Below are 19,296 nucleotides of genomic sequence, written 5' to 3' on the forward strand. Positions count from 1 at the left end.
TGGTTTAGCTTGTCCATTGGGTTTTGACACACGTGGCACTAGAGATAGCACAGAAATGCAAAGCTCTCTCACACGGCAGCTGTGCATTATGGAACTAACTCGCCTCTGATCTAACTGACTTGGGAAGAACCTGACCAGATTCAGACACGCAGATCCCACGGCTTCTAGTATCTCAGGGTATGCGAATCCCTTACCCAACGAGGTCACCATCTCGTAGTTCTCCTGCATGACATGCCTGTAGAGGGCTCTCTGAGCGGGGTGAAGCAGAGCCCCCTGCCTCTGGGTGAAATACACAGCCACCTCCTCGAAGGTCACCGGCATCTGGAACACCAAAAGCCCCCACTCATTACCTGCTGTTTCAGCCACAATCCCGCTAGTCACACGGGAAGAAGGATAAAGAAATGGAAGCTGTGGGAGGGCCAGAGTAGCAGAATCCTACCCCCACCCTGCTCAGAGGAGCCAGGAGGCTTCAGGGGATGGGGAGAAGGTGAGAGCTCCTTGTTTCCCCAGCAGACGGAGCAGGGCATGGTCTTTTCATTTCACACACACCTGCCAGCCACAGGCTGATATGGGAAGCAGAGCTCTGAGCCGGGGACAGGGACAGGAATCCCAACACTTCCTTTCATATTTCAAAGCAGCCTCAGGCTAGTGGGGTCTCACTCCAGCACTGGGAGCCTTGAAAATGTTCCCAGCCCTGTGCAATGGGGTTATATCCTGTTTGAGAAATGGGGGAATGTCCCGTCTCCCCTCCCCCATCACCAATGGGCCCACTCAGAAAATCAGCAGGTTTATCACACACTATCTCCTCCCTGCCCCTGCCCAGGAGCTCCCTGATAATCCCCTACCTGAGCTGGCTCCATCACAGACATTTCCCTTCCCTGTTTCCTGGAAGACGGGCCCATCTGGAGCGAAATGTGGACGTGATTCTTCAGCCTGTCGGGGTGATTGGGAACATTACAGAAGGGGCTTCAGTCCATGTCACCCCCCGATTCCACCCCAGACTCTTCAGACACTCCCAGTAACAGTATCTCTTATCCAAATGCTAGGTAAAAAGCAGAACTAAAGGGGCCACTTTGGGGGATTTCTCCACACTGCCGTGTAAACCCCTCTCCCTTAGGAACAGCAGGAGCCCTCTGATGGCATCACCTAAAAATAATGACCTGCCCTGGACTCCTGCAGCAGCCCCCAGGGACAGGCAGGCAGAGGCTGATCTCTTTGGCCCATCCACACTCCCTGCCTGCCCAAAGCAGCAGTGACTCCGGTGTGGCTGAGATGTTTATCCTGCCCAGAAATCAGACCAGGGCCCTGGGCGACCGCAAAAGTCATGAGACACAGACCCCACCAGCACGGGTGTGTCTGACAATAACACACTGGGAGCAGGGAGTGAGTGTTGGGGCTGGGTTTTTGCCTCTGTCCCAGTCTCCCCACACACCCCCTTTCCTCGCAGTGCCCCCACTCACATCTTCCCCCATTCTATCCTCGCTTCCCTCTGCCCCCCAATTCCGTCAATCCCACCGCATCGCCCCATATTTCCTTCAGTGCGCCCCGGCCCCCAACCCAGCCTGCCCCCCGCATCCCCAGCACCCGCCTCCTGCGCCCTCCGCCCCCGCCTTCCCTCACCCCCTGCACCTCTTTATTTTCCTCCCTCTGCAGCCCGCGTGGGACGGGGGGACACAGCTCCCTCGGGGGTGGGTTATTTCTCTTACCTCCCCTCCGAGCGGGGCCCCCCTGGGGCAGGGGCCGGGCCCGGAAGGGGCCTGGCCGGGCTGGGGGCTCTGCCCTGGGAGAGGCTCCTGGGGAGCAGCGGGAAGGGCCCTGCTGGAGATTCCCCTCTCCCGGCTGCAGCCAGGGCTCCGGGCTCCCAGCACCAGCCGCCGGGGCTCGGAGATCTCGCCAGGAGCCTGGAGCCAGAGTCACCGCAGCGGCTGCGAGTCACTTCCTGCTGCCGGGCCTGAGCCCAGCGATCGCTCCCCCCAGAGCCGCCTCCCAGCTGCTCCTGGGTCCTAGAGATCAACCCACCGCGCTGCAGCATCTCTGTGTCCGGCTCCTGTTCCACTCACAGGCTCTAAGGTCAGAAGGGCCCATCATGAGCGTCTAGCCCAGGGATTCTCACGACCAAATTTGGTGGCCTCAGAGTGTGGCCAAAAACTCTCACTGGTGGCCGCTCTGACACTTTCCCCCATAATCCTAACTAACTTTAGGAGAAACCGATAAATATGCACATAGTTCAGCGGCTGGGGAAATGCTCCTACTAGTGTGGGGAACTTTTCTGGCTCATTCACCACCCAGATGGAATCAAATAGCAAAGTGTGCTGAGTCCTTGCTCCCACTCCCTTTCCCCATAGGCCTGCCTGACCTCGAGGACTCCCCTTCCACTCCGGTCTCTGAAACCCCAATAAGGTTGGGAACGTTTCCTCCAGCTATCAGTATGGATGGAAATTTGTGCGCTCAGCTTAGGTTTGGGAAGGGGGAATCCTGTTCAGAGGGTGAAATCAGACCAGATCAGGGTGCGTGGAGCATTGGTGGAGTATTTGTCAGAAAGGACATTCCGTGAGTGGAACCTGTCCCTGTGCTCTGATGGAGGAACGTGGAATCCAAGAGAATGGGAACATGGTCACTGAGTCCCCTTGCGCAGAGGAAGTTGTCTGGGGAGCTGAGTTGAATTATTACTACTAGCTCAGTGGTTTGTGCATTGGTTTGCTAAACTGAGAGTTGTGACCTCAGTCCTTCAGGGTTCCACTTAGGGATCTGGGGCAAAATCAGTATTTGGTCCTGCTAGTGAAGGCAGGAGGTTGGACTCGATGACCTCTTGGGGTCCCTTCCAGTTCTATGAGATAGGTATATCTCCTGATATTTCCGCTCCCCACTTCACCCCCACCCACCCTATATCCCTGTCCTTGCCCTCCCTCAGCCCCCAAACTCCCTTCCACCTCCCCGCACCCTAGCCTTGTCCTCTTCCCAATTTCCTGACCCTGCTCTCCATGCCCCCTTCCCTAGTTTAAGTGAATAGAAAAGTTAATCGCACAATCGGTTTCTCCACCACACAAGCAATTCTAAGGGGGGCTAGGAGTCTCAGCAGGCTGGCAGACCCCTTTGCAGCAATCACCCTACAAACAATCCCTCCGTGGGGGCTAGACTTGAAATATGTTTTTCTTTAAAACAAGCATCCCCACCCCACCCACCTCCATTAATAACTCTCAGAAGAGCCCAGGGTTGCCTAAACTGCAGTGGTATTGGAGCCACAACCTCAACTCCTTGCTAAGAATACTTCTCCCCCCTTGATGTCTCTCCCATCACATTTCTCGTAGCAAGAACACAACTCAAAAGTCTCCCCAAACTTTCCAGCCTCCTGCGCATCTATCAAGCACCGCTTACAATGCAGAGCGCGGTTCATCCCTGCTCCCCGCCTAGGAAACAGCAGAGAAATCATTCAGTGTTTTATTTCCCCCCAAAGTCACGTTTTTCATCTGAAGAATTGATTTACAATATCTTTTCCCTTTCCTAATAAACAGCTCCCAGAGATTATGTGACGCGCAGAAGGCGGCGGCTGCTTAAAAAGCAAAAAGGCATAGCCCTAATGAGTTCAATTAGATGCGGTAAACACATTGCCACTACTCCTTAATGAAGCCTGCTGTCCAATTTTAACTCAGTAAGTCATTAAGAGAAGAGCTTTTAGCTGGCTGAAAGGAAGAGCACCACGCAGCCTGTGCAGTTACACTAGGGTGACCAGATGTCCCGATTTTATAGGGACAGTCCCGATTTTTGGGTCTTTTTCTTAGATAGGCGCCTATTATCCCCCCACCCCCGTCCCAATTTTTCACACTTGCTGTCTGGTCACCCTAAGTTACACATATACCCAAAGGTGTTCTGGTAACATTGCCGTTTGGTGAGTTAATAGGAGGTGAAAAGAAATATTTTTTGCTATGCGATTGTTCCCGTAATTAGAGAACATTTACCCATGGAAACTAACTCCAGTGCAGAATTTGACTGGCGCCACTCCTTGACTACCCTTGGCCATCAAATGAGACATTTATACCTTTGTCCAAAATCAGGATTCACCTGTCGTTGCTTCAAAAGCTTAGCCCCTCTTCACAGAATATCAGAGTTGGATGGGACCTCAGAAGGTCATCTAGTCCAACCCCCCTGCTCAAAACAGGACCCATCCCCAGACAGATTTTTACCCCAGTTTCCTAAAGGGCTCCCTCAAGGATTGAACTCCCAACTCTGGGTTTAGCAGGCTAATGCACAAACTCCTGAGCTATCTCTCCCTTCCCATGGGAGGGTAATAATCTCAGCACAGCAGGGTGTCTTCGACATCAAGGGGAACCGGGGGCTGTTTGGTGGGGCAGGATCAGGCCCACCGTTTGCAACGCGAACATTGCTGGTGCGGGAGATCCTGGAAGTGAAATTGTCCAGAAAGGGCTTATACATAAAAAGAATTCCTACATTCCTTGGGTGCTTTGGGAAATCTTCCCCAAATTATGAAGTAGGAAGCAAAGGTGTGCGGGGTAACCCCTTCCTAAAACAAGTGTTTAGGTGTATAATAAAACACACCCCCTCTGCAACGCATTTAGTTGTACCTTTCAGGAATAGATCTTCCTCCAGAAAAAAAACCCAGAGTTTAGATTGTTCAGAGCCCTTAATGAATTTAATCTAAAAATCTAGATATATTTAGGTATAGATAAATGCAGATGTGGATGTTAGTTATGGATAGCTATAGAGAGATAGATCTGGATACATTTAGATTATCTTTGTTCCTGCTTGCTTGTTCTTTGTATGGTTTATTTCATTGTAATTGTGCCTGGGTAAATCTGTAGCTCATTTGGATAGAAATACATTTGTTTCCTGTTGTTAGAACAGACTCTAATTTGAAGTGATTGGATCACAGAAATGTACAATTGCAACCTCATTTTTTATCCTGGGGGACCTAAATATATCATCTGTTCATTGTGCCTTAATCAATGATAGCTTTGCAGCCAAAGAGTAATATGCTGATATCTTGTTAAAAAATGAAGAAGGCATTTACTGACAGACAGGATTAGTTCCATTTAAAACGTATCTGGAACAAGAAATGGGGAAAACTAACCCTGTGCAACGTTTGGTCTTGTGCAGGAAGACATGAATCTGCTTAATACAGGACCCGATCCTACATTCCAGAGTCTTCTTGAGTTGAATGGGAGTTTGGGGAATGGATGGAGGATCGCCTGGGGGGTTTCTATAAAGGAGATTAATGTCAGGGTTTTCACAAGCTGATCTAAACTGCCTACTTCATTACCTCCTCACAGGAGGTTGCTGCAATAACTATACTTCTGAAAGTTCATATATAGATATTTGCAGTATATATGTGTGTGTGTGCATGTGCAACACATGCTGAGCAACCTTTGAACTGGATACAAACTAAAATGGCACATCGCCTCCATATCACCTCCAAGATGTTGCTTTCTCTAATGACTGCTGTCTCTATGTGCTCTGTTTCAAACGGATTCGAGCAATCAGCCAGTATGGAAGAAGATAGGAAGTTTAGCCACTGGTTGGTAAATTTCATGCATGCTGAAAGTTTAGGGTTGCCATACATCCTCTTTTTCCCGGACATGTCCAGCTTTTCGGCAGTCAAACCCCTGTCTGCGGGGAATTGCCAAAAAGCCGAACATGTCCGGGAAAATGGCGGCTCTGCTCCTCCCCGACTCTTTGGCTCTGTTTAAGAGCCGGGCTGCCCGAGCGCTACTGGCTTCGGGCAGCCCCGTGCCTCCAGACCCTGCACCGCCGGAGCCCGGGAGGGGAAGTTCCTGGCTGGGGGCGCAGGGTCCGGAGGCTCGGGGACTGCCCGAAGCCGGTAGCGCTCGGGCAGCCCGGCTCTTAAACAAAGCCGAAGAGTCGGGGAGGAGCAGAGCCACCACGGCTGGAGGCTCTGTGTAACTGACACAGTGTCAGTTACGCAGAGCCGCTGTGGCTGGAGGCTCTGCTCCTCTTCGGCTCTGTTTAAGAGCCAGGCTGCCCGAGAGCTACCGGCTTTGGGCAGCCCCCATACCTCTGGACCCTGCGCCGCCGGAGCCCGGGAAGGGAAGTGCCCAGCTGGGGGTGCAGGGTCCGGAGGCATAGGGACTGCCCAAAGCCCGAGCGCTACCGGCTTCACGGTTTGCTGGGCAGCCTCCAGACCCTGCGCCCCCGGCTGGGCGCTTCCCCTCCCAGGCTCCAGCTGCGCTGGGGAAGCGCCGGCTGGGGGCGCTGGGTCTGGGGGCTGCCCGGCAAACCCTGAAGCCGGTAGCACTGGGGCAGCCCTTTCCCCCTGGCTGGGAGTGGAAGGGAGGAGAGGGTGGAGTTAGGGTGAGGAAGGGGCAGAGTTGGGGCGGGGCTAGGGGGTGGGGAAATGGGCGGGGCCAGGGCCCATGGAGGGTCCTCTTTTTTTATTTATGAGATATGGTAACCCTATATTACATGTAACCAGTTTCTTAGTGTATTAAGCTTAGCCTCATGTTTTTGTTTTATTTTGCTTAGGAACTTACTTTCTTCTGTCTGTTATATCTTATGATCACTTAAATCCTACCATTTATAGTTAATAAAATCACTTTTGCTTATTAATAAACCCAGTGTAAGTAATTGTTGGGGGGGCAAACAGTCTCTCTTTACTTCGAGAAAGAGGGCGAACAATATGAACTTATACTGTATAAAACTTTTCTGGGGTTCAGGTTTCATTGGTGCTGTGCAGTTGGTTGCTGAGAAAAGGTCCTTTTAATTGAGACTTCCCAGAGCTGAGCTAATCTCTGCAGAGGGATGTGACTCAGTCTCTGTGTCTGTGCTGGAGGAGGCCTGGGGGATCTGACTCAGCAAGACAGAGGCAAGGGGTGCCCAAGATGGCAGAAAGGCTCAGTGATATCTCAGCACATCGAGTGACAGTCCCAAGGTGGTTCTGACAAAGGAATATGTCACAGTGGCGTAGTTGATCAAGGTATGTGCAGAGCTGATTGCTTTGAGACACTGGTAGTGATTTTAAGTTAGTTTTAAGTGTGGTGGCTGGAGAACAGACAAAAAGTTTGATGTTTTTTTAATTTCTGTTTGCTTATTTCAGGAAAGAGAAATAGAGGTAGAAAATCAGCATAATGAGTGAGAGTGAGGTTCAAAAGAAGCTAGAACTGCACAGGCTTCAAATGGATGAGAAGGAGAATGAGCATAAAAGACATATGGAATTATTGGAAAAGTAGGAGGCCAGGGAGAAAGCAGCTCACAAGAGAGTCATGGAAGCTCAGAAGCAAGCTCTGGAGGAGAAGGAAAGAGAGAAAGCATGCCCTGGAGGAGAAGGAAAGGGAGAGAAAGCATGAACTGGAGCTAATGGAGTGGAAGAGACATAATCCTACATCAGCTGTCTCCACTTCTCCAAAAATCCACAAATGGGATTGGGTGTGTCCACCATATGATGAATCCAGTGATATTGCTGACTATTTAATCTCCTTCAGAGATTGTGCATACTCAATTTGATTCTTGAGGATCAGAAGATGACTACTTTGGTTTCAAAATTGACTGGGAGAGCTCTGGACATATTCAGTAGGATCTCCTCCCTTCTCTATAGGCTCGGGATGGGACTACTCCACCCAATTCACTTCCTACTCTGTGGTCTTGAACAGCTCTTCCCCAATGCTGCAACTTCCTCTCTGTTCCCTGGCCTGGGAGTGGAGGCTGCATTAGGGGTTGGAGTTTCCCTCTGGGTTTTTTAAGATGGCACATGTCTCCTCTGTTCCTTCCTCAATAAAAGCTTCTGAAACCATCTTGGCTGCGTCTGCTGCTGGGAATGGAGCAGCCCCAGCAGGGGGAGCAGGGAGCTGAAGCTTCTGCAAACAAATGAGAAATAGTCAGTAACTGCAGTGACATCTCTGCTTCCTCTCAGGTGGCCAGGACAGAGGCAGCTCCCCAGGATTCAGGCCTCTCCCAGCCAGACCAGGGCTGTTGGGGAGTGTGAAAAATGGTCCCAGCCTCGCCCAGGGCTGAGCTCTACCCCTAACGCTCTGATTCTCTCTCTCTCCAGTGAATGTTACTCTGGATCCAAACATGGTTCATCCTGTCTGAGGATCAGAAATGTTTGAGATGGGGAGCCACACGGCGATTATTCAACAACCTGAGAGATTTGACACTGCGCTGTGTGTGTTGGGCTGTGAGGGATTCACCTCGGGGAGACATTGCCGGGAGGTGGAGATGGGGGATGATGCATACTGGGCTATAGGGGAGGCCAGAGAGTCTGTGAGGAGGAAGGGAGGGATCAGCCATAGCCCTGAGGGGGGATCTGGGCTATGGGGGATAAAGGGGTCAGTTCCAGGATCTCACTCCCTTGATACCCTCCTGCCCTGGTGCCAGGTCCCCAGCAGTATCCAGGTTTGTCTGGGCTCTGACTGGGGGTGTTAGGGAGCTTATTCCTTCACCCTCTCACTTCCCTGGTCCTTCTCGCATGAACAGAGAGCAACAATATCCGAAGTCCGAAGATGCAAACAAGTCAATGTTTATTGGCGTGAACTTCCAGCAAGCATGATTCCAGTTTCCTTCCTCAGCGTCCCCCTTCCCAGCTCTGACACCACGGAGCCTTGCCTGTGTCCCTGTTCCCATTTTCCACCTCCCCTTAGTGAAACATGATTCCAATTCCCCCACCCTCATTCCCTGTTCCCATTCCCCCCTTACTTCCTGATTGACTGCAGACTATATAGTAAAACTTGAGTTCTGCTTAGCTATACCTTAACCAAACATTTTACTGAAATCTAACTAACCAATCCTAACATATTGTAACATGGTTATTTATTTAACCAATCATATCCCACCACCTTAATTGGTTTACATCCAACAAAATTAATTATACAGCAGACAGAAACAATCACAGAACCAGACAGAGATTATACAGACAAACAATAGGGAAGTGGAGACTACAGTGATAGAACAATACAAAAATGAGGATTTCACATCCCAGCTATTGATGAGTGAGTTCTTGCCAGACAGGATGCTATCAAACTAAGTTTCCTTTTACATCTTCTAGGCTCTTCTCTTTCTCTGGAGGTGATAGGAATATCAGGACAGTATTGTATTCCTAACAGCCCAACAGAACCTTATTTCAATGTGACTAGTTTGGAATGTGAGGATGTGACCATACACTTCCCAGTTTATGGCTGCCTCTGCTGATAAAAGCCAGTTCCATCCACAAAACAATCAGCAGTGTCTACACTGCCTCTCTGTCGATAATAAAGGGAGGGGAAAAGACAAAAGTCTCTCGTCGGAGTGGAAGTTTTTTGTCGCCAAAACTGTGCATTTTTCACAACAAAAGTTCCATTGTAGTGTGTACGCTCTTGCTGTTTTGTGGCCAAATGACAGTTTTTGGTGACAAAACTTGCCAGTGTAGACAAGCCCAGTGTCCCTGAAACATGGGGGGGAGGAAACAACCAAATGAGAATGGAAAAATGGGCTTCTCTAGCCACAGTCATCGTGGCCCCAATGACCGGGAGGAGTCCCATCTACCCAAGGGCGGCTCTATGTATTTTGCGACCCCAAGCATGGCAGTCAAGTGGCTTTCAGCGGCATGACTGCAGGAGGTCTGCTGGTAAGGTGGATTCGACGTCATGCCTGTGGGAGGTCCGCCGGTCCCATGCCTTTGGCTTACCCGCCGCTGAATTGCTGCCAAAACCTCAGGACCGGCGGACCTTCCGCAGGCATGCCACCGAAGGCAGCCTGACTGCCGCCCTCACGGCGACCGGCAGGCCTCCCCCCGCGGCTTGATGCCCCAGGCACACGCTTGGTGCGCTGGTGCCTGGAGCCGCCCCTGCAACTACCTACTGTCCTGGCTCATTTCTATGCTCCTGGAGGACCACTGTCTACCCAACCCCTGATACCTCATCTCTATGATCTCTGGAAACTCCCCCTCCCCAGTCCCTGTAGCACCAGTGATGGGAAGGGGAGGGCAGGGCAAGATTAACCTTTTGTGGGCCCTGCACCAATCTTATTTGTGGGCTCCCATGGAGGCAATGGAGCATGGTGTGTGGAGGTCGGTCCCCAGAGTGAGGGGCCAGCCAGGGGCAATGAGGCATGGCAGGGGCAGCCCCACTCTGCCCAGCCCAGTGGAAGGGCATTATTTACAAACCAGCAGTTGCCAGACACACAGTGGCCCGCCCAGCCCTGTGCTGCCAACATGCCCCTTCCCCTCGGGGGGTGGTCCCATGTTGTGGCACACAGCCCCCCCCCACCCAACATCCTACTGACTCCCTATGGGCAACACCCCCTCAACCCCATCCACAGAAATGCATAGCACCCTGCACAACACCATCCCTGCCCAGCACCCCCTGCCCACAGCCCCATCACAACTGCCCCGCACCCCCCACAGAACCCCCACTCCCTAGTGCCCCAACATACACATCTTCCCTGTCCACTCACAGCCCAGCACCCCCCTACCTCCCCCATGCCCTGCCTCCCGACCACACTCACTGGCCCTGCTGGGAGGCAACTGAGTCTGCCAGGCTGAGCTGGCAGCACAGCCAGAGCTAGTCCCACAGCGGGGAGTCACTCCGGTCCCTCGGGCATGGTGTGATCAGCCAGGCCAGGGCTGGCTCCCTCAAGATGCACTTCCCCTGGAGGGGCCCAGCCAAGCTCCCTGCACTGTCACCTTCCCCCACCCTACCCCCCTGACCCTGGCTGAGAGTGGCCAGGCTTCTGCACCAGTCCCAGGCGGCTCAGCTCTGAGGAGACAGGTGGGATCCCACAAGTGGTGGGAAGCAGAGACTGCCCGGAGCCGGAGGTGCACTGGGGTCTGGCCAGGGGGCAGAGAGGAGCAGGGAGTGGGGACGAGGAGGCAGCAGGTGGATAGGCCACGAGGAGCAAGTCATGGGTGGGGGGAACCAGTGGGGTCTTGGGGCTCAGTGCAAGTGGAGCAGGCCAGGGCCCCTTCTGAGCATGAGCCCGGCTCCATGGAGCCACTGGAGCCATTGTAAACCTGGCTCTGGGGGAGGGGGAAGAACCCCTGGGGCTGTAGGAGGAGCAGAGGGGCCTGGGGACAGATGCGGGGGAGCTGCAGGGTCAGAACTGAGGGAGGGGCCGGGACAGATGTGATGTGGGGGTGTGAGGCAGAATTAACAGCTGGGCTGCAGAAAGGCAGATGTGGGGGTGGCAGGGGAAGATAATTAATTAATTAGGATTTGGGGAAAAGCTGGAGGCTTCACACCAGCTGGGAACCTGGGAGAGGGACCCAGGGACTGAGGAGTGTGACGTCCAGGCCATCAGGGAAGGGGAAGGGATGCTGTGGTAGGAAGGAGTTGGGGGTAGGGAGATGTCAGCTGGATGAAGAAGAGGTGGCTGTGGGGAGGGGAGAGTCAAGGACAGGGCAGGTGTAACCAGAAGGGAGAGAAGAAATGAAATGGGAAAAGGTGAAGATAAAGAAAAACAGGAGTAAGGAGAGAAGCCTGGGAAAAGTGGGGGAGAAGCTGAAATGAGAAGAGTGAAGGCAAAACAAACCTGAGAAGGGAAAAGCTCAGGGGGCGTTGAGAGGGGAGGGGATACATTCAGCAGAGAGTACGGGATGCCTGAGTTGGAATGATCTGTGACACGGATCAGAGAAGCTTATGCCCAAATAAATTTGTTAGTCTTTAAGGTGCCACCAGACTTCTTGTTGTTTTTTGGATTAGAGAAGAGTTAGGGAGACTCAGAGAATTAAACAGGTGGAGAGTGAGTGCTAGAGAAAATGATGTATAAAAGTGGATAAAATCAAAGGAGTGTGAGAAGGAAAGAGACCAAGAGAGGGAGATCTATAAAATGTTTCAGAACAAGAGACTGTAGCATTAACGCACACACCCTAGTTCATGGACAGTATTTCCACTTTGGTACCTTTCAGAATGACACGTCTCCCAATTTGTGGATGTTTTTACCATGTGGTCTGGTTCTGAAAGTTCCCTCTCAGCTCCTTTTAAGCCTGACATTTACTTAAGGTAAATGAAACATATCAAACATTCTTCTTGTCTGTTTCCCTTTCATTCCCCAGCTGGGATTTTTGCATGAAGACACTAGCAATAAACTTAATGTGCTGAATGGCTGAAATGTGGAATAGCTATGTCTGGTTGCACATCACTCCATAACCTACAGATATAAATAGTGTGAAGGCAGCAAACCTTGAAAAACAACAATATAGATAATTAATTTCATTTAATTAAACCCAAATAGAAAGCACACTGAACTACCAAGTTCCCCTGCCTGGCTCTGCCGCAGGATTTGAGTCACGTCTCTTCAGTTCCCCAACAACCACTCCACCACTTCAGCTCTGGGAACAATTGCTGTGCTGTGTGTGGAGCAGCCGCTAGAAGTGACATGACACAGGCTATGACAGTGGGTTACCCAAGTATTTTCCTGTCATCAGTAGAACATTTGTGACCATGACTCTGGGCTCCTATTGCTGGCTCTGGTGTGGTGTCAGTCACGATTAGCAACAACAGAACCAATAAACAGAGATCTGATACTTTCAGCTAAGGCACCGGGGCTAGATAGTTAAGCCCTGGAGCTTCCATATTAGATACCCTGGATGTAGTCCCCATTTTGACTTGAGCAACCTTGGGCACCTTCTCTGTTAACTTCTTAGCAAAATTGGCTGCAATGGTGTCCAATACTAGATTGCCTTCTAGGACTGGGAATAGAAGGTCATGGTCAGTCATAAGGCTGGGAGGTGCCTGCAAACACAAACAGCACTCAATAGATTATTTGTACTCAATGCTTCTGGCTTGTTTCACTTTACTCCAGGCCATGTTATTTGTCCTGGTTGTTGGAGATCTCTCCAGCCTCCTCCTCATAGCTCCTGGAGACCACTTCTGTTGGCCAAAACATGTTGTGTGTTTGACTGATTACTACAATTCTCAGGCATATTTCGTATTCTCAGGCATATCGTTCACCAGCTAAAAAAACCCAGCAACAATGAGATCCTCTGCTTGAACCCATCCACCACATCTGCCAGCATCTGGCTGCCAAGAGGCAGCAAGACTGTCAGAAGGAAGTTTTCAACTATGTAACCAGTTTGCCTTACACACGGGTGTGGAGGGAAAATGGTCTAAGGCCTAAACTTTGGTCAAGTGAATTGTATGTAGGGTCAGGTGAACTGTATGTGTGAGCTGGAGGGAAGGGGGAGGTAAAAGGAGAAGGGTAGACAGAAATCATAAAAGCAGAACTAACTGTAGAAATTATAAAAGTAGAATTAACCTTTGTAACAGACTATGATTGATAGATGTCAGGTGACAGAGCAAGAAACCGCAAAGGATAAACTAAGAATAACAGGAAAGCTTGCTATGCTATATTCCCTTTTATGGATATTGTATTCCAAATATGGCAATAATGTGGATAAGAAAGTATGTATTACTAATTGTGGTTTTATCCTATATAAGCTCCCGTATTTTATCTGTCGGGGGGGGGTTCGGCTGCCTTGGCTGACTCCCCCATGTATGCATGTTTGATTGATCAATAAAGGAGTCTCAGGCTGTCTGATCCAAAATCAACCGTGTGGTCAATTTTCCACAACACGGGGAACAGTATATCTCACCCCAGTATGAGTAAAGGTGTGTTACAATGGTGTATCTGGTTGCTCGTGAAGTTACGAGCTGCTTCCACAGCGGCATCTCTGCCCAGCATGGCTTTCCCATTGCCGTTGCAGCTCCTTTTCTGGCTCCAGAAGGCCATTCCCCAGATTCCCTATTGAATCGGATCTCAAATCCACTCTGCCGCAATAGAGTCCTGGCTGCAGTGGCAAGCTACCTGAAACAGCGGCAGAATGAAGGTGTGTGACTGATGGCTACAGATCTCCAGCCAGGCATTCTCCAGCAAAACGGGAGCACTGCCAGCCTTCCCCTGAAAGAAAATAATTTCAGCTCACACCTGTGACATGGTGCAGTCTATATGGTGTTATAAAAACATGATAATAAGTGAATATAATGTAACTGGGATAGTTTTAGAAAAATATGGTAAAAAGTGAACATAACGTAACTGGGATATGCTTCATGCAAAAGGTCTCTTGTAAGGTATCATTACAAAGCTCATAATCTACTGAGTGTGATCATCCTATTTGTAGAAATGTACCACTCTTGTATCTAAAACTAGAAATATAAAACATAACTCTGAGGGCCTATTGTAATTATGGAAAGTGTGGGCCATTAAGGATGGTTTGGAATCTTGATGACTCCCATTGTCTGCAGATGGCTGTATTTACCTGTGAATCTTCCTATATATTTGTGTGCTGGCAGGTGAGTAATGAAGTCTTGCAGTGACATGTGATCATGTCACCTGAACTGGAATCCATCTTTAACCTGGTGCTTTTCCAGTGAGGGGGGGGTGTGTTATTGAAATATTGCGTCCACCTAGTTGAGAGCCAATAACAGCCAGACAGGGATAAGGAAGAGTTGCTTTATTTTGCAGAAGAAAGGAGAGCTTTGCACCTTGGTATAAAAACTTCATTTTATACATATTTTACAGATTTTTTATATATATTTAGATAAAGGTTTTTGCAGTGTTAACATTTGATTGGTGGTTGTCAGACCCGTGCTTTTGCTATTTGGTTAGTGAAAACCGGCTTGGGACCAGCTTTAATTACCTTAAGGCCTTGAAGGGAAAACAGTTGAAAACTTTAGGCTACTGTGTATTTGAAGTGTTTGCTTTTTTTTAATGGCTGCAGGTTGACATAAAGGCTGCTGTGTTAAGGGGGGTTACTAGTAATTTTTATAGGGTTTTTTTACACAATTTGCGATTAAGCTGGAGGGACAGATACTGGGTTTTTTTTATGGATAGCAGAGCTTTTGATTATAGCATTATATAGGCATTTGGCACATTGTATTATTATTTAGATAATATATAGAAAGAAAATAATTTATTTAATAACTGTTTGAAAGAGCCCCGTAAACCATGACTTAAGGTTTGGAAGGAGGTTTTTAAAACTAAAGGCGTGATTAAGAGATACAGCACGGAAAACAACAGCAGCATCCGCATTTTTAATGGCTTGTAAATGTTGCTTAATTAAGCCGGAATGATTAACATAGAAATAACATTTTTTTTATGCGAGCACAAGCCCCCCCCAATTTAGCAGTTATAGCATTTAAATATGTGTTTATTTTGCAAAGTTATTTTTGCCATTTTATTGATTTTTTGTTTTAATTTTTGGAAAGTGTTTATTGACGCACTGGTTATTTTTTTTAGTTTTGCAGAAATATTTATTACTGCTTTTTGTAGCTTGGCTATTTTTAACCCAGGAATGAGCGCACGAACAAAGGAGTGAAACCCCGTTTGCCTGACTACTAGGGGATTGTTGGCGCGTTTTGCTTGAGTTTTTATAAGGGGGGGGGGGGGAAACTTATGGACATAGCTGCCCAGGTTGAGGATTTGGCTGGCATTTAATGTGTTGTTTACTTGGACATTTGGTAACACCCGGGCCACACCACACGGAAAGATTTGCAGGTACAGCTTATAATTTTTTTTTTTAGAGCGGGTTTTGTGACACAGCCAACAATCAGATAAGTGTCCCAATGTGGCTATTCGCTGAAGAGGTTTAGCGGCTGGGTGTGGGTTCGCTTGTACAAGGGGCAAACCCAAAAGCAACAGCCACTGTAGCACCGTCTGAGAACCCATAGTTATAAAGATTTAGGATTTTGTTTGCTGGAACAGACGCTTTAGTCCCTTAAGAGGTTCAGCTTTCCAGGTATCGTCTGCTTCTGGCTTTTCCGGGTCGCGGTGGGAAGAGCTGGCGGTGCTTCCTTGAGGTTCGAAGTTGTCTGCTTTTGGCCCCGTCCTAGGGGCTAGCTTGACTCGGGTGTGGTGTATCCAAGTGTCTCGCTTTTTTATTTGAATGGCAGTGTGAGAGGTAAGAAGGACTTGGAAAGGGCCCGCCCACCGGGGTTTCAGAGGCTCGTGTTTTTACTTTTTTACATAGACCCAGTTTTTTGGAGCGATTCGGCGGGCAGGAACATCAGCGGGTAGGGACTGAAATTGAGCCGCATACCTGTGGAGAGATTTGAGAGTGGTTTGAAGGGAAACAACATATTTGGTTAGCTCCTAGTCACCCTAAGTGGCTAAATTAGTTACAAATTTTGGATTAGCAAATCCGGCGTATGGCCTGCTAAATAAACGTTTAAAGGGTGAGAGACGGAGCCGGCCTCTAGGGGCAGTTTGAACTGCCAAGAGGGCCAAAGGCAGAGCCTGAAGCCATTTTAACCCAGTTTGAGCACATAGCTTAGAGAGTTTAAGTTTTAAAGTTTGGTTTATTTTTTTTTACTTGTTTTGAAGATGGTGGTCTCCAAGGGGTGTGTAGAAGCCAGACAATACCTAGGGCTTTTGCAATGTTTTGAATAATCTGGGCAGTAAAATGAGTCCCTTGATCAGAGTTAATAGATGTAGGGGGGCCAAACCTAGGAATGACATGGTTTAATAAGGTTTTTTTTACTTTTAAGGCAGTTGCTTGTTTAGTCGGGAATGCTTCAGTTTAACCAGTCAGTTGGCACAAGATTACAAGGAGGTACTTGTAGCCCTGGCACTTAGGCATTTTTGAGTAGTCAATTTGAAGTCGCTTGAAGGGTGTGTATGCCCATAACCTGGCTCCGGGGGGAGGGGGAGCTTTAGGTTCCCCCCTTGGATTGAATTTTACACAGATGTCACAAGTGGCAAGGAGTTGTTTAGCTTCCTGGAATACTTCAGGAGCATACCAAAGATTATTTACAGTAGCTGCCATGGCCTCTGCGCCACCATGGGTTTCCTGGTGTAGTTTAAATAGGGCAGGCCATAGAGAAGATTGGGGCAATGCTCTTCTTTTATTTGGCAATTGCCACTTTCCCCCTTGGGTCTTGGTGGCCCCCATGCTTTTTTAACGCTCGACCTTTCATGGCTTAGGGATAAAAGGGGCTGGGACTGGAGTTGGCGGGGTGGAGGAAGTGAGTACCATTTGCTTGGTAACATATGGCTGTAGGGAGGCTGCTTTTGAAGCTGAATTAGCTAACCGATTCCCACAAATGGTGGGATCGTTTCCCTTCTGATGGGCCCGAACATGGACGATGGCAATTTCAGATGGCAGATGTATGGCTTTCAATAATTTCAGGATCAGGGGCCCATGTGCCACCTTAGTGCCACTGGAGGTAATAAAGCCACGCTCTGCCCACAGTTGGCCTGTGGCATGGCAAACACCAAAGGCATATTTCGAGTCAGTATATATGTTCACCGACTGATGTGGCTGCCAACTCACATGTTCAGGTGAGGGCTATCAATTCTGTCACCTGGGCTGAGGTGGAAGGTCCCAGGGGAGCAGACTGTAATACATTAAACTGAGTAGTTACTGCAAACCCAGATACCCGCTGGCCCTCCATGACCCGTGCTGAACCACCAGTGTACAGTTCCAGTTCAGCATTTGGAATGGGCACATCTGAAAGTTCTACTCGAGGTTTTTTTTGATGTTGCATTATTTGAAGACAATCATGTGAGGGCTCGTGATTATAGTCCGGGAACGGTAAAAGGGTTGCAGGATTCAAGGTATGGCACTGTTTAATTTTTAAATTGGTCCTGGATAATAAAGAAACTTCCAAATGCGTTAATTTTTGAAAGGTGAAATATTGCGTGCCCTTTTGGACTAACAGTTGTTGAGCTGCATGAGGCGTCCGTAAGGTCAGTGAATGGCCCAAGGTAATTTTTTCTGCTTGGGGTACCAGGAGACCAGCAGCAACCACTGCTCGGAGACAGCCAGGAAAGCCCTGTGCCACAGCCTCCAATTTTGGGGAGAAATAGGCCACAGGTCGTTTTTTGGGTCCAAAAGCCTGAGTAAGGACACCAGAGGCCACCCCAAGTCGCTCATGTACATAGAGAACAAAGGGTTTGCAATAATCGGGGAGTCCAAGGGCTGGGGCTGAGGTCAAGGCTGTTTTAATTCCCTGGAAGGCTTTGACGGTCCCAGAGTCCCAGTGAAGGGGCTTCTTAGCATTATGGGTGATCTGTTCAAAGAGGGGTTTTGCCATTTTCCCAAAGCCTGGAATCCAGGAACGGCAGAATTTTGCAAGGCCTAAAAATCCCCGCATTTCGCGTTTTGTTTTTGGTCGGGGAATGTTAAGAATTGACTGAATACGGGTACTAGATAACGCTCGATACTCAGGGGTGAGTACATGACCAAGATAAGTTACCTTGTTTTTGGCAAACTGCACATACTTACAATTATAACATTTAAACATTTGAATAAAATTAATCCAAATATTTAGAAAAAGTTCCCGAAGAGGAAAAAGTGGCTGCCTGCCTAATCATTATGTTGCTGGCAGTAGTGCTGGGCCACAGAGGAAAAGTCTTATTTAACTGCAGCAATCAATGGTGCACGGTCATCCGGTGATGCACGCGAGCAAATAGGGCCAGAGCACCTGAGGCGCAACCGTCCAGGGAGCGCCAAAGGTGATCAGGGTATAAGGTGTACCCAGCAACACTTCAAGAACAATTTGTGGCTTTTTAGTTGATATTAGCTTTTATTTGCTATTTGTTACCAAAACAGATTTAAAATTTTCCATTCTCCTGGCTTTGACTACCCTGCTGCAGCCACAACTTTGGTTTTATTTAAAACAATTTACATTTTGTAAAGCATTAAGTTATTTTAAAGATTAAATGCTAAATACCAAAACTAAAGAACACTAGTTTACTTTGTTTGGCAAAAGTATTTTTTTTTCTATAACCCCAAAACAACATTAATTTATTTTAAACTTATAAAACAAAAATTATACACACCAGGAGCATTTTTTAACAAATTCAACTAACTCTTTTATAGTTAAATAATTTACCTATATAACCTCCCTGCCTGGATTATTTACAGACACTCCCAAAGGAATGGCTGCAAAGAAACCAAGAATTTTTCTTTTAACATTTATTGATAGTTTCACTGCTTAATTCCCACCAGTAATTACAGACTTAACTTTTTACTTTCTTTCTTTTAACTTCCTTAAACTGCGGTTGCCTGCCCGTTTGGGCCCAATCCTTCTTTTTTTTTTTTCCTGGTTCACTTTTTTTTTCTTCATGGGCACAGGCATTGTTTTACTACCAATTCAGCAAGGAGGGTGGGCTTTTTGGCTAACCCCCCTTGTAGGAGAGAATTAATTATTTAACAAAGCAATTGCTATTATACATAAAGAGCGATTAAACAACACAACAACACTAGAACATTGCAGTAAGCCTTGGTCTCCTTTCCAGGTGATGTTGTACTTAAAGTACTGCACAGGATTTTTTTAGGGGGAATAAGGCAGAACGCCACATTTATTAGTAATACATGTATTTATTAACACTGTATTATATGCATATAATATATTACAC

At 48.3% G+C, this 19,296-nt stretch overlaps 2 protein-coding genes across 6 annotated transcripts in view; both read right to left on the reverse strand.

The window, feature by feature from the left end:
* The window catches only part of LOC122173302 (zinc finger protein 436-like), a 132,804-nt gene extending 130,718 nt beyond the window's left edge, over window positions 1-2,086 (reverse strand). For 4 of the 5 annotated variants that reach the window (XM_065564407.1, XM_065564406.1, XM_065564411.1 and 1 more), the window contains exons 1-3: window positions 1,707-2,047; window positions 846-933; window positions 195-321 (exon numbers count right to left, since the gene is read on the reverse strand). In XM_065564407.1, the coding sequence (XP_065420479.1) occupies window positions 195-321; window positions 846-933; window positions 1,707-2,032 (541 nt within the window). In that variant the 5' untranslated portion in view covers window positions 2,033-2,047. Of the gene's footprint in view, window positions 1-194; window positions 322-845; window positions 934-1,706 lie in introns of all 5 variants that reach the window. The other variant, XM_065564413.1, reaches the window with a different exon arrangement.
* Window positions 1-19,296, reverse strand: part of LOC101948742 (zinc finger protein RFP-like) — a 1,201,957-nt gene that overhangs the window by 882,027 nt on the left and 300,634 nt on the right. The gene's annotated exons all lie outside the window — the stretch shown is intronic.

Source organism: Chrysemys picta, chromosome 12, assembly GCF_011386835.1.
Source record: "Chrysemys picta bellii isolate R12L10 chromosome 12, ASM1138683v2, whole genome shotgun sequence".
NCBI classification, from domain to species: Eukaryota; Metazoa; Chordata; order Testudines; family Emydidae; genus Chrysemys; species Chrysemys picta.